Source organism: Podarcis filfolensis (genome assembly GCF_964270895.1).
Source record: "Podarcis filfolensis genome assembly, chromosome: 3".
In the NCBI taxonomy this organism is placed as follows: Eukaryota; Metazoa; Chordata; class Lepidosauria; order Squamata; family Lacertidae; genus Podarcis; species Podarcis filfolensis.
The window spans coordinates 51654239-51669560 of NC_139606.1; the positions used below are offsets into that span (position 1 = coordinate 51654239).

The following is a 15322-nucleotide window of genomic DNA, read 5'->3' on the forward strand; positions in this document are numbered from 1 at the left end:
TAGGAATAATGGGAGTCATAGTTCTATGAGGAATAGGTCTTAAGCAGAGAATTCTCAGCATCCATTCCTGATCTCAGATTTCCTGATTTCCAGGATTTGGGGGAAGAAAACCATAACAGTTAAACTAGCCTAAAACCTCTCTTCAAAAAGCAGGGCTTCTCACTAAAGGGCAAATCTCATGTCACTTCCAAGTGAAGTTCATCGTCATGCTAATTTTCTAAATTATGGATGTATGGAGCAGTTTGAAAATAAGTACATGTTAAAATCAGACCTTTTAAAAAAAACATTGATTAATAAATAGGAAATAATTTTATTGTATTTGCTTTTATAATGTATTTTTTTTTCTGGTAACCCTCCAGAGAAGCATTTTTATCATCTGGAAATGTTTCTGCCTATCAGAGCATTACGGATCACATTTACCATGGCTTGCCTCCCATAAGTAACACCACTGTTGGAAGTGCCTTTGCTTCCCAGCTCCGGCTTCCGCAGCCACTAGACCCACTTGGCCACAGAGTGAGTAAAATAGTCTTCCAAAGATTCCTCTTCCTTAACTGTTTCCTTCTCTTTTGTACCATTGTTAGCTGTGCAATCAGCACAAGGCTATATGTATGTGTCTCTTTGTTGAAAAAGCCAAGATGTCTCCTTGGGGTATTTTCACAAAATACAAAAGTTTCATCACAAACAGTCTCCAGGTTTTTTTAGCCATTTCTCTTTTCGCCAGTCCACTCTAGTCCACCAGCAGTGGTATAACTGATGTCAAAATCTGAGTCTTTTGAGTCTCTTGCATCCTAAATCTCATGATGGCTTAGGACCCAAAGCACTTGGTTCACCTCCTTATGGCAGCCAATGGTCTCTTCTCTTACTTAGGTGGTTCCCTGCTTGTGGTAGCAGGTGGCCCAGCTCTATTGCTGTGTGGCACAATCTGTGGTCTTAACTGCCATCACAAGACAGCACAGTGTGGATAGCATGCAAAGGTGCAGTTTTTGCACAGAGTCAAGCCTGGTGGCTCATTAACTGCAAACTAGCAGCTGCTGTGGGCACAGGACAGAATTGGCTGCCAAAAGCAGATCACTGCTGTGCACTGCCCCTGGATCAACTGGTATCTTGGGTATAACTATATTAATGATATAATTAGCAATCATATTGTGGGCTTTTAAAAATTAAATACCAGGCACATGGAGGGTGGGAGGGCAGAGAATGTCATCACTGGCATCGCAGCCTATAGGGAGAGGGCTTTAATTTCAGTAAAAATTCACCTTCCCCGCACATGGCAGCTATCATTATTAGGAAAATACATCTTGTTTATGTCAATGTAAGTTTTATCCTAATACTATTTGCTGTATGGAGGGGAGGTGGATTTGAGAAAGGCTTAAGCCTCCCCATAAAAAATATAACACTTCCCCCCCCTCCAGCTTTTCCCTGATCTGGTATTTAGAGTTGCATCCAATGAAGTAACAGTGGTACCTCAGGTTACAGACACCTCAGGTTACAGACTCCGCTAACCCAGAAGTAGTACCTTGGGTTAAGAACTTTACCTCAGGATGAGAACAGAAATTGTGCGCTGGTGGCATGGTAGCAGCGGGAGGCCCCATTAGCTAAAGTGATACCTCAGGTTAAGAACGGTTTCAGGTTAAGAATGGACCTCCAGAATGAATTAAGTTCTTAACCAGAGGTACCACTATGTTTTGATTAGCACAAGAACTTCCACCTGTAAGCATTGAGCAGCTGTTGGGTAGTTACATTGTCCCACAGGGGTCTTCTTTTGTACCTGGCTTGATTTCAAGATGAACTGTAACGGATAAAAGGAAAGAATAGGGGCATGATTTGGTGAAGTTGGGTAGCCTTACTGCCACTTTCTGCCTAGCAGAGAAAGGTGCATACTGTTAGTGAAACTGCATTTTATGATATTTGGTTTATATGTGCTTGTTGCTTAATATTACATTTTAAAGTTGCAACTCTTTGTTTTTAGGCAGTGTTGTTGTTCCCGTGGAGAACATTCCTAGCAAACACAGGTCCATTTCCTGTTATTATCAGCAACCTAGACCCCATAAACTATAATATGCAGGTATGGTACTCTTATTACCTCTAAGGTGCACTTTAAATTCATCTGGGGGCTGACATCCCTACTAACCAACCCAACTTAGAATTGTTTTTATGTGCAGTTGTTCTTAACCAATTTTATATATGTATCCTTAATATATGTCATTATATTGTAAATTGCTTTGAGGTGCCTCGTCACGGGAAGCGATAAATAAATAAAGTATTTTGCAAGTAAAAATTGACTGACTGACCTTTCTAGCTATGTCTGTGTGGACTGAATGATGAGGATCGAAAAGTAGTCCATGGGGAGCTGGTTGAGATGCAGCTTGCAATGGAGGATGTACTCTGGAGTAATTATGAGGGTCTGAATGGTCATGGAGAACAGAGAACATCTTTTGGAAAGGTAAATTAGAGACAGCAACTCACTGACATCTGGCATCATCTTTGCATGAACAGTTCAGTTTAACTAATGTGGTTTTTATTCCTTTTTTGTAAAAAGATCTAGTCAAGTTTCAAGTTAAACAAAATCACATGGTTGCAGCACTTGCTGGAATGTAGCATGTTAGAAGATATTATATGGGATCTTATATTAGAATTGTGTACTACTGTATATATGAATACAAAACCTCTGCATGTAAACTGGCAAGCGTGTGTCAGAGGTGACTTACACAAATGGCACAGTAGATGACTGAGCCAATCAGAATGCTAACAAATGTGTACAGTTTTGTACCTCTTGAGGTTCTTCTCTTTATCAATGTGAGTAGTATGAGGTGATGCAGCTTTTGTGTCTAAAACATCTGCTCTGCTACATTTTCTCTTCTTGCAACACTAGTTAACACTGTAATGCAGCCCTGCCTGTCACTGTACAATTACTCGGTCTCTCTAATCCTCCCTCACATATACACAGAGAAGTCCAATCTCCCTTCAATTCACTTAGTGTGGAATGGGTTTTTGTGCAGGAGAAGCAGAAAGGATAGCTTCCGGCCCTTCTGCCAACTTCTGAGGGCATGGCTGGCTTGTGAGTGGCTGATCAAAAGCCACCTGTCAATCAGAGCACACCTGGGTCAAGAGATGACTGTAACCAACAGACCTTTGTTCTCCATACTCCATCTGTCTTTCAGTGCTGCTACATCATGTGTGAGGAGACCAGAAGCAGCTACAGCAGGATAGATACAACTGAACTAAAATTGTTTTCTTAATTTTCTTAAAAGCACCATTCTGCCGCTTCTCTTTGTCATCCTAACTTTTATTCTTAATTAACTTATTAATATTGACTGTTCAGTTTGTGTATGCATTTCTGCCAGGCTCAATTATTTCTTTCTCTTGTGCCTAGACCATTTGGCTTCATGCTTCACATGCATTTATAAGTGGGATTTGACAGAGAAAAACAAGCTACCTTGGGCTCTGGTGAGAGACCAGGAAGCTGGGTGCTTTCTCTCTGTTTCTCCTCATATAAATATTTACCTTGGACCCTCAGGTTTCATATTCCCCACCCCCAGATTGGATGGCATGTAAGGAAAGTGGTAGGCATCTACTTAAGAGTCCCTAGCATGGCTAGCCTATCCAGACTGGCAGTCATGGCAGGAAGAGAGAGTAAAAGTCTTCCCTGCCATTATAAATGCATTCTGGCTTTAAGCTTCTGTGTCTGACGCTTTCCCCACAATGATTTTAGCAGAAATTGGCAATGACAACTGAAGCAAGTGGAAAGGCTTCAAAAGCACTGTTGGAGCTGCCTGATTCAGTGGCTTCAAGTTCCTTGCAGAAATCTTACCTGATACTGTGGAAGCAACTGGAAATTTTAAAAGCAGAATGGGGAAGGCTTAAATTAAAAGTTGATGATATCAACACAGTTCCTCTATACAAGCAATTTACTGAACTATACAGGTAAGTTCCATTTCCATGTAATAGAGTGAAGGTTAATCATCAACAGTGCAGACAACAAAGTAAAGGAAAAAACCAGTACTCAGTGCTTTTTTGTTTTCCTGGGTTTTCCTTGCTGTTTTATTATAAATTTGATTTCATTTTCAGCAGTTAAAACTAGATTACTAGGATACACGGCATTTCAAAATCTTGTCTATAAAAAAGTGGGGTGGGATGGAAAGGAAAATAAAGTGGAAAAGGGCTTTCTTTTCCTTGGCTTTCTCCACTGCAACCAGAAACCAACCGCAGAGTGTTTAATAAGGCACAAGGATGCAGGAACCTGCCCCACCCACCCTGCCCATGGTACATTATGATGACTAAGTTACTGTATAATGTGATTCATAAGGAAAGCATTTTACTTGTATTCCAGTCATCCTCACAACAACCTTATAAGTGGCGAGAGAGTGACTTTCTTGCTTGCAATCAGCCAGTTAGAAATGTGATCTATGAGGCTTGTGGTCTCATACACAGTGTAGATGATCAGTTGTAGGTTTCCTGATGGTTGGTGAGGGACAAAGCACCATTTTATCAGTCCAGTTAGATCCCATCTCACACTTCCTAGGTAAATCTTTTAACTCCTTTAGGGAAATTGTGAGGAGATGGCTGACACGGGATCAGGGAAGTGGCTCTCTTGACAATGTATCGCTAGGATTTCTTGATTTTCCTGCCAAACAGGATTCAATTAGGTGCTTTTTGAGTGTATAGGAAAAGGAACATGCCTTATTCTGGAGGCATAATGGAGTCAGAAGTTCAGATTTTGACACATTCCCAACATGGAATTCGCTTTCTTCACAATTGCCACACATTGGGTCAATATATGACCCCCAGATTTCATTGTTTATCATTCACCAACCCTTCAGACCTCATGAGCAACACATTGATGTGAAATTAAGAAACTTTTTTTGCCCCAATTTTCATCACTTTACACTTGCACTGCTCATTTACCCAGTTTGGAGAGATTCTTCACAATCCCTTTCTGTTCTAACACCGTTGAAAAAAAATGGTATTATCATCAAACCTGGCTGCCTCAATCACAATGAGTCTAAATCCTTTATGAACAAGTTTAAAGGCACATAGAAAATTGTAATATTGAGGGCATGCTAGAAACCAATGCAAAATAAATGGAAAACATTAAACAAGAGAAATTAAGCATGTACAATGTCTGTATCTCTGCATTTTTCTAGTACTGAAGTTCTGTATCCTGCTATGAGAAGCATAGCTATACATATGGGTATAGAAGATGAACTTGAAGGATTTGGATTGACATATCACTCTATTCTGCCCCCTAAAGACGCTTCAGAAACCGAGATAAAAACACACCAGGTAAAACATAGCTAACAGGCAAGCAGAATACAAAAAGAGAATGATTTTATACTTTTTAAAATTGTAGTGAAATATAGTTTCTGTGGTACATTAGAATCCCATACATTAGAATCCTTCCCAGCAGCTTAAGATAGTACAAATGCTGTGAGCTATCTGTTCATATTTTACTTGTTGCAAACAAATCTTTAACATGACTATGCTCCCTACATAATGGCTGACTAAGCCTCCACCACCCTCCACACACACACACATCCGCCCTGATCTTACAGACACAGGTAGCCTGAATAGTGTCTTCAGGCAGAAGAAGTTACCTTAATGGTTTTCTTCAAGCAGAAGTTTTGTATCTGACTCTGAAGCTGTTCGGAAAGTTTGTAGAGGCATATATGATAGTGGCTTGTGCTCCTGGCAAATGGTTCAGATAACCTTAGACAACATGGCCCACCAAACCAAATGCCGCTCAGCAGGTATTTGTTGGAAACATGCTTATACCAAATAAAAGTATTGCTCCAGCCATTGCTTACACAGTATTGTTTACACAGCCTAGCAGTGACTCTGCCTCTGAGCTGAAATGTTTGGTGACTTGCTTGGGGCTTGATAACTCTCCTGTTTTTCCTGTCCCCACCAAGCAGCAAAAACCAGGAAGTTTATAAAGCCCTAAATACATTCATCAGGTCAAAAGGCCTGAGTCAACCTTTTTGACAGGTCAGTCCTCAGCTCACAGTACCTCTGGCATTGCTCCTGATGCTCTCTGACAATAACTGTCAAAATATTGTTGTATAAAAATGTACTTTTGCTAGATTTATGATTTTTTAAAGCTGTCAGGCTGTCACTTGATTAAAGAAATCTTAGGCAATTAATCAAATTAATTTTCATAGTTTAATCAATTAAATACACATAAATAAGTCATTGTTTTGAAGAAAAAGCATACTGTTTTAGTATAGTGCATGCAAATGTTGTACCACTGTAGACGTGCGCTTTCCTATTACTTGAGAGCGCAGGGAGACTGCCTCTTCCAAGACAGACCTGCAGTCTCATTAGTACTATCATTTTAAAAACAATACACTTTAAAATATGTGTTGTCTATTTAATTCAGATCCCATTTTAGCCTATTTTAAAATACATTAAAGTGATTGATTTAAAATTTTATCCCATTGATCAGTTAAAGATTGTAGGCCTTAAAAATGATTAAAGCTGCTGCTGCCTCATTTAGAGTTTGGCCTTTACTTTGCCATTTTAGGAAGTCTAAAGTGACCATATACTTTCTGAAGAAACATGGCTTCTGAGTGGTTAAATGAAGATATAGTTAAAAGCAAGCTAGTTTTTTCTGCTTTTTTATCCTAGCTGCAAAAACTCTTGGAAAGTCTAGAAATACATATGATCCGTGATGTACAAAAAAAAGTTAACAAGGAAATAACGCTGGTTATATCTGAAAAAACAAGAGAAGAAAGAAACCTCTCTACAGGTAACAACTGAACCCATCTTTCATCTAGCTTCTACTCTGTTCTGTTTTGACAGGGGGGAAGTGAGAAACAACACCCAGTAGTTGCTTGTGTACATACCACAGTCACTATGTCAGCACCACCCTGAATTTCTCCATATATCATCTGTCTTTGGTGGTTAGCCATGACCCACATAATACTTTCTTCAAAGCACTGCAACTAAGGAGTCATGGAGAAAGTTGCCACACTAAAAAACACTAAAGCTGGTCACTTGGAGATGCTTTCTTCAAACAGCAAGTGTAAAGAGGCCTCTGCATATATTCAGCAGCCCACATTTGTGTTGTGTTAAGCCAGAGGTAACCAACACTGTGTCCTCCAGACATTGTTTCATGTCCTTCTCATTCCACTTTTATCAGCATGTGGGATACATCACTCTTGCTGCACCTGCAGGTTTTCTTTTTCCCTACAGAACAGTGGGACTTGTGCTCTGTCAAAGAGCATGACGTACGTCTATAATAATGATAATGATTATGGTAACATCATTAGTCACATTCAGGCACCCTTTGTCTGCCTGCAATTATGATCTTCTGTGCTCCTGCACATTTGGGGTTTTTTATATTAAAAAAAAAAGTAGCAGAGTAGGACTTGTGCGCCATCAAAAAGCCTGTCACATCATAAGATACCCAGTGTTAGTCATATTCAAAGTAGACTGAGGCTTCCATGTTTTATTACTCTGAAGATTGAAGAAAAAGACCCCCCCCCCAAACAAAAACTTGTTCTTTCAGAGCTCTGGAAACATCATGGCATGCAAGAAATCTTCTCTGTCACAAGGCCAGAAATTGTTGAATCATTTGTACAGAAGCTAATGGAAAATCACCAAGAAACTGATGCAGAGGTACATAAATTTTTTCTTTTCCAGTGATTGAAATCTAGTGGGGCAAAATAACTGCATAACTTAGGTTTTTCTTGCTGAAATATGTGCTGTGCTACAGGCATTTTCTGCTAGAGATAACTACTGTCAGTCATATCTAAGTCATACTGAGAGGAGACCCATTGAAATCAGTGGACTTAAGTTAGTTGTCACTATGATTTAGTCAGATACCATCCAATGAGTCTGTTCAAGCATGTTCTCCAATTTTCATATTCCAAATTATTTTGCTGGACCCAGGGCACACACTTTTCCTGGAAATGCTGTTTTTACATCCTCCATGGGCACAAGCTGTGTTTATCCCATGGTTAAGGGGAAAGTTCTCTTGCATATTTTTTAATTTAAATATTTCACCATCTAGCCCAAGAAGAGCTGGGTCCTGCCTGGCAGAAATTAGACATTTTAGAGCTGGGTCCTGCCTGGCAGAAATTATTAAACCTGGCTACTGAATCAAATAAATTATCCATCTAGCCTAGGAGTAGCCAAAATGGCGTCCTCCAGTTGCTGTTCAAATGCAGTTCCCATCAGGCCCTGTCAGCATGGCCACTAGCCAATGGTTAGGCATGATGGGAGTTGTGGTCCGGCAACATCTGGGGGCATTGCATTGGCTACCCCTGATCTAGTTGATCCTGGTTGGTGGAAGGTACTAAGGATCATTTTGGAGGTTTAGGCTATCCTATGCATCATACCAGAAATCTTCAAGCAGAAATTCTGGTGACAGGACCTTGGATGTATGTGCTCTGGCACCAGTGAACAATGGAGGAACCACTGGAAGTGAATAGATTTATCTGTGTGACCATCAAAAAACCCTGACATTTTCATTTTTTGTTTCCCCCCTCAGATAAGCTTTCCAAAAGACCACTTACAGAAATGCTTCACTGCTTTGGGTTGTGATGTCATGGCCAGAGAACGCAGCAACTTTGAGACCTACTCCATGTTTTATGAAAATATACTCCATCAGCAACATCAGCTCCTCTATCAAAAAGAACAAGTATTCTCATACTGTTGATTGTGGTGGAAGAGGGGTCATGTGCCGCATTGATTGCTCGGCCAGACAAGTAAAAAAAATAGTTGACAGAGGCTTTTGATGGAGAAACAAAATGAAAAATGCTTTTTCATTCTCTTTCAGGAAATGCATGTTGTAGAAGACAAGCGAGGAAATGCTGAGCTGGGTCTTAGTCAGGTTAGTGGAAGTAGTTTTATTGTTTTTATTCAGGTAACCTCAGGAATATCTCTCAGGGCCTGGCATCTTAATCCCCCATTACTCATTTTTGAGAAAACGAGTTATAGCATAGCATTTTTCTCACCTTTTGCTAGGTAGCGGAGCTGAGTCATGAGATGATTATGGAAATGATGGCTCTGAGAGCTAGAATTGCTGATCTCCAAGGAGAAGCCCATGGCCTCAGAGATAAGATCAGAAAAGAAGTGCAAGAAGATTATGAAGCATTGGTGCAAAACATATTTATGATCTGTCTGCAACTAAAAGTAGGTACAAAAGTGAAACTTAATTGGCTACAGCCCATGACTTGGATTATATTGGAGATTACAAAGGCCATTTCCTTTGGATTCCTGTCCATAGATTTATATTCTAAGAAAGTTGTGTTTGTTATAGTGTCATGGTTTCTTGTTTTGGTTTGTAAGTCTATGGATATACAAAGCCAGGACTCCAGGCTATAGCCAGCCTCCTCTGCAACATCTGCCTGCTGGTTGTGTGAATGTGATACCTAGAAGCAGTAGCCTCATGACCTTTTCAGCATTTCTTTGGTGCAGGTTTATTTTGTGGAGTAACCTGTTAGTTATTGCAACATATCTGGATATTTTTTCTTGAATGGAGCACTTTCATTGCAGAAGAATCACCTTATTTCAGAAATAAATCATTTTGTTGCTGGAAAAATAATAATTATATTTTAAGGAAATCTTATGGAATTGCTTGCCTTCCTTTAAATTCGTGTACATTAAATGGCATGTGCAGTTTATGGCTTCTTGTTGTGGTTGCAGGGAAGGGTGGATGAATATCGTCTAAGCATGAGCCAACGCATGTTTGAGATCATCAGTGAGGTGAGAAGAGAAGGAGTGGACAAAATTATTGACTTGAAGAAAAAGTACAGCTCCACAAAAGATAACAAGACACTCAAAGAACATTTGGTTCAGGTAAGTTGATATGTGAGAAATGTGGTTTTAAAGAATGTTTTCTAGAAAAGGAGTTCATAGGCCCAATTAAAATGCCCAGTGCCAAAAGAACTTGGAAGAGCATGTTCTTGCTGTTGTGGAGACCCTCCTCCCATAGGAACCATTTGGGGCACAAAGGCCCCAGGGTCAGGCCCTCATCAGGTGATCTTTCTGAGCCTGAAACAAGGGCTGGCATCTGCAAGGAACAGAGTGAACACAGTAGAAGGATGTACCTCATTGGTGGAATGTTGTTCACCTACAGATATGCCCTACAGGCAAGCTGCCCGCTTTAATTGAACTGGAGTTTTTTTTATTTATTTCCATGGGCCTTTAAACATAAGGCTCATTATAAGAGATGGCTTTAATGGATTTTCTTGTGTTACGGTTTATTTATTTATTACATTTGTAACCTGCCCTTCCTCCCAGAGGAACTGAGGGTAGTTAGCTCACTCCTTTCGCTGCTACACTACAGCAGCTATCAGACAGGAAGTTCCTGGTTTGCATCTCGCCTCTGTCATGAACTTCAGGCCAGCTACTCTCTCTCTCTCACCCTCACTTCCTCTCCACCTGCAGCACTGGGAACAGTAACACTGACTCATTTAACATTTGCATAATCAGTTCAAGTGTTCATAGCACTTCACATGTATTATATGCCTATTATCCTTATAGCGACTCTGTATTACTATAATGTTTATTATAATGAGCCTCGCTCAGCAAATCCAAAGTTGGGTGGAATGTAATTAAGCAGAGAAATAAATATGATTTGGCTTAAAACAAGTTGTTTCTTTCCTAGAAAGTTCTGAAGCTGAAATGCACCTGTGCTTAAAATGGGCATTCTTATGTTTTTGAAGTGTTCTGTTTTATGATTTTAATATTAAATGTAATCCCATTCCAGTTAGGGTAGGTTGTAAGTTTACATGTTGGTTCTTGCTCATCAAATAATTCATATGGACTTTTAAGAGTTTTGCTTGTATGAGACCACACAGAGTAGCCAAGATGCTAACTGTTCAGATTATTGACTTTCTAAAAAAGCAGATGTTCTGGAAGATAAATATAGTACAAATGGAGAAGAAAGCTCATATATCAGATTTAACCCAGAACTGGAGAAATAAAACCCATTATAGATACTTTGTGTGCGTCATTGTGGGCACAGCTGTAATGCAAAAATAAAAATTTCAAAGCTTAGCTCCATGTGATATTAAGCCAAAGCCACTGGTTTGCATAACAGTCACAGAGTGAATACTTTGATTTCAGATATGGGTGTGTTATCATGGATGCACACTTTAGTGACTTGAGTTTCTGCTGAGTGTCCACTTTTCTTTTTTCACAAGTACAGACTCTGATGCTTATTCTTAAAAGTGCATAGTCAAGCAGCTGCTGGAGAGATGGTGAGTTTGTCAGAATCTTACCTTGACTAGAATTATCTGCCTTCTTAGCAGGGGCACCTGCAAGCATTACAGGATGAAAACAACCAGTTGAGAGTTCTGCTATGCAAGCTGAAGGCTATGAGCTGCTGGAAAGAAACAGTGCAAAAAGCACACTCATCTGCCACATTGAGAGAAATGGAGAAGGTGAGAGCCCCCCCACCAAGCCTGTTGAAATAAAGTCATTCTACATAATTGAAATAAAGAGAATAATTTGTTCTTCAGTGAAAAGGGCCATTGGCTTCAGCCACGTATACTTGGTAATACCAGTGAGTGACTGCATGAAGAGCGAGATGCATCCTTTTCCTTAGAACAGTCTATTTAATTCTTAACCAATGAAAAAACTGAACTGCATATTAGGGCCAGTTCAAGCAGACACTAATCAGTGAGCCATCAGGACTGCATGCACACCTTACAACACTGGGTATGATATCTAGGGGCAGAGGAACCTGCCAATTTTTGTTTCTCTCCATTTCTTGTCACTCCCCCCCCATCTTTTTAAGTTCAGTTCTCCACATTTCAGATCAGTTTGCAACTTTCTTTTTTAAAAATATATTCATGAAAATTCACATTCTTGTGTGAATTTACCCTAACATACACACTTTTGCAAACCATTATTTCTAATGGAACACATTTTTGTACTTTGTTTTCACGAATGCATTTCATGTACACCCAATATACCCATTTTTGAACGTATTTGTTTGGTTGGAGAATTCAGAGAAATGCAAATTTGAAACAATGGCTGTGTTTGGGTTCCACATATGTTTGTCAGTTATGTATGGAGGTATGATGAATGTGTGAAGAAGAACTCAGAAAGTCCGCCTGCTTTTCTCTGCCAGTTTAACTGTAATAAAATAGTTACGAGATCAGCAGCTCTGGCTTTCATTCTTCTCCTTTGATGCGTGATGTGCTCACATGATTGTGCTCACTTCACAGATCTTGATTTATCATACCACTGCAAAAGTTTCCAAAAATAACCATGCCATCTGGTGTTGAGCCTGATTGTAGCCACATAATGCAAAATCAGAAGCTTGACAAGATGCTTTAGTTGTAAGATGCCACTTCAATGCATGTCTGTGAAATACCTCTTGCCACCTACAAATGACTGTATGCATTAACCCTTTCCCACAAAGAATGTGGTGGGGATTACTTACGCTAACCTGGCACTGTATATGGTTATTTTACAATACCCATCAGAAAGATTGCGACTGCTCAAACAAATTTTATTGTATTGCAAAAACACCATGAAATTAAAAGAAGTAGGGTTTCTTTTTCTACATGTTAAAGGGCACAAGCTCAAATACTTAAATATTTTGCATAACACTTCTTCCTAAGTAACCCAGTGTAGGGTGTTTGTTTGTTTGTTTGTTTGGGGGGGAGGGTTTGTTGCTTGATTCTCTGCTTCACATCCTACTGAACCCTTTGCATTCACAGGAGGCCATTCAAAACAAAAAAGAGTATCTGAAATGCAAGCTGATGGCAGAACAAGAAGTGATTATATTTCAGCAGCAGCTGCGGGCTGCAAGGAAAGCTTTGGCAGAGTCTCAGACTGAGAATAAAAGGCTGAAGCAACAGCTAGACAAACAGGTATGTAACCAAACTCTGCTGCAATACTGTCTATACAGCAAATCAAATTACTTTCACTCGCATTGACTTCACTGCTGAAGCTATGAGATGGGCAATGAGAGATAGTCTTGGGGTGTAATGTTCTGCACTCCCTCCATGGAAGACTTTAGGTGTATATAGGTGTAAAAGAAACCATATATCTTAAAATGCTACTGCCTTCACTGTGTCTGACCCCCAATGGAATCATGATCCTGGGTGAGCGCCTGGAATCTTGCTACTGCTTGGCAGAGAGTGGGGGAGGCACTGAACCTTTGTAATATTACTTATGCAGGAGGTGAAATGTGTACTATGTGATGTGTCTGCCCACACCAATTTAAGATTCCAGAGATGGGTGTAATTTAGAAATTAAAACCCTATAAGTGAATAGCAGTGGCTTAGAGAGGATTTGCATAGCAGCTCCTTGTAGCTCCTTGTGAAGTTGGGGAACCATCTTACATACTGAGAATCAGAATACTTGCCAAATGTGTTGTTTCTTGAATCATTACTGCTGACAGCAAAGACAGAATGAATATATTACATTTTGCCTCTTCTCAGCAAAACTGTTCAAGATCATTATTCAACTGAAAATGAAAATACAAGGATCTGAAATGTGAAGATGCAAAATGTCTCCGCATACTTCTACCCCTCAATACAGTTAACACAAGTTTTATAGTGATTAATATCTAACAGTGAAGGAGAGAGGGTTTTTTGATGGCAAAACCCTCACTTTGACCCTTCCAAAAGAAGTCAGATTGGTGCAAGTGTTAATGTGTCTGTATTTGCCCAGGCATTTAAATTTTGTTGTATTGGCTTAGCTTATTACAACATCCCAACTGCTCAACAGTGAATCTTCCAAAGCAATTTACAACACACATTAAACAATGTCATCATAACACACATAGTAGTTCTTATTCTGCAGAATTTCTGGTTTAAATCTTTCCTCCATTGGACACTGTTTTAAACCAGAAATTCTGCAGAATAAGAACAACTTCACTGCCAATAAATATTATTTGAAATAAAATGGTCTTCACCTGCCTTCTAAATGCCAAGAATGATATCCAAATACTGTAAGTCATACTTGAAATAGACCTACTGAAATCAATGGGTCTACTCTGAGTATGATAGCATTGGATATCACCCATGTTCTCTCCTCCTGTGTTTTACAAATCTCTTTGGTGTTTTATGCAAAGGGACACTTGCTACAGGAAGTAGAACACAGGATGAACCAAGAAGTTCACAGAAAGCAGCAACTAGATCTAATTAAGACAGCAAACTTGGAAAAAATGCTGGAAAGCCTTGGAGAGAGAGAACTGAGATTGCAGTGTCTAACAGAAGAAACTGAAAGATCATCCAAGATAAGGCAGCTTCAGGGGGAAAAGGTTAAAAAAGAAATCCAACAGGTAAGTTTATAAATACATACTTTCAGTAGCTCATGTGCCTGTGGTTATATGTTCCAAGATGGGGGCTTAATATTGCAAACAGGTCATTGACAGTGGGCGATTTTTATACTTATCCACACCAAACCATCCCGCCCCCATTCCAAAAGGGTAAATCAAGGTTTAATGGTGGAAAAATGCAGACAGGCAACTAGACACCAATGATGTTGTGCAGACTGGGTGAAAAACCTGTATGCATGATCAGCGCTCATCCCACAATTAATACCCAAAGTTTCATAAATATTGCTTAACCAAGCAGCATCTGATATAATAATGCAGGTTCATTCAAAGTTTGCAACTTCCAATTCCTTCCTTCTCTTATGTATTTCATTTTCATAAATGGACAACAAAGACAGATTTGGAACTGTAATGTTCACTTAGAAAAATTTAGTATCTTTTTAGGTAAGAAGTCAGCTGTCCCAGGAACGCAGTTTAAAACTGGATGCTTTCCAGAGGATAAAAGAGCTGCAGCACCAGCTGTATGACTCAGAAGTTGCAACATCCCAGAGAAATTCTTCTGCAGGTATGGATGAATGTAGGTTGAATGATAGCTGGTTGCAAGAATATTGGTGTTCAATAGATTGTTTATTTCATGCCCTGCTGTATTTTGAAAATGTATTATACTTTACTTTGGTTGTTAAACAGTTAACAGTAAATGTGCTGGTTAATAGGTTATTAAAAGATGCAGACCTTGGACTTAGTTAGGTCACCATGCCCTCTCATATACCAGGAATAGATCAGCACAGACAGAGACTTCTGAGTACAGACTCTGTTAGCATCCCAGGCTGTGGCGGGGGAAGCAGGTGCCTACACTAAGTCGTTGCCAGATTTGCATGAGAAGAAATACATGTGCCCAGCGTGGCCTTGTAACTCCTATAAAGCCTCTCCTGGGGGGCAGGAAAGGCCTGGGAAGTGCAGTGGGAGTTGGAAACAGCCCAAACTCAGGCTGAGGCAGCTTGTGCAGGGAGATTTCTCAGGGTGCGTGTCCACCTGGGTGACCAATGAAGCTCCGTAAAGCCCAGTATTGTCTACTTTGTC

General features: G+C 39.8%; 1 protein-coding gene across 12 annotated transcripts in view; it reads left to right on the plus strand.

Annotated features, from left to right (window-relative positions):
- Positions 1–15322, plus strand: part of LOC310760277 (uncharacterized protein) — a 60676-nt gene that overhangs the window by 41400 nt on the left and 3954 nt on the right. For 8 of the 12 annotated variants that reach the window (XM_083608479.1, XM_083608473.1, XM_083608478.1 and 5 more), the window contains 15 exons: positions 360–513; positions 1970–2065; positions 2300–2443; positions 3713–3924; positions 5145–5283; positions 6625–6745; positions 7508–7617; positions 8492–8641; positions 8780–8833; positions 8968–9135; positions 9649–9801; positions 11256–11390; positions 12678–12830; positions 14039–14248; positions 14687–14807. In XM_083608479.1, coding sequence (XP_083464605.1) covers positions 360–513; positions 1970–2065; positions 2300–2443; positions 3713–3924; positions 5145–5283; positions 6625–6745; positions 7508–7617; positions 8492–8641; positions 8780–8833; positions 8968–9135; positions 9649–9801; positions 11256–11390; positions 12678–12830; positions 14039–14248; positions 14687–14807 — 2120 coding nt within the window. The remainder of the gene's footprint in view (positions 1–359; positions 514–1969; positions 2066–2299; positions 2444–3712; positions 3925–5144; positions 5284–6624; positions 6746–7507; positions 7618–8491; positions 8642–8779; positions 8834–8967; positions 9136–9648; positions 9802–11255; positions 11391–12677; positions 12831–14038; positions 14249–14686; positions 14808–15322) is intronic. The other 4 variants (XM_083608477.1, XM_083608480.1, XM_083608481.1 and 1 more) reach the window with 1 other exon arrangement.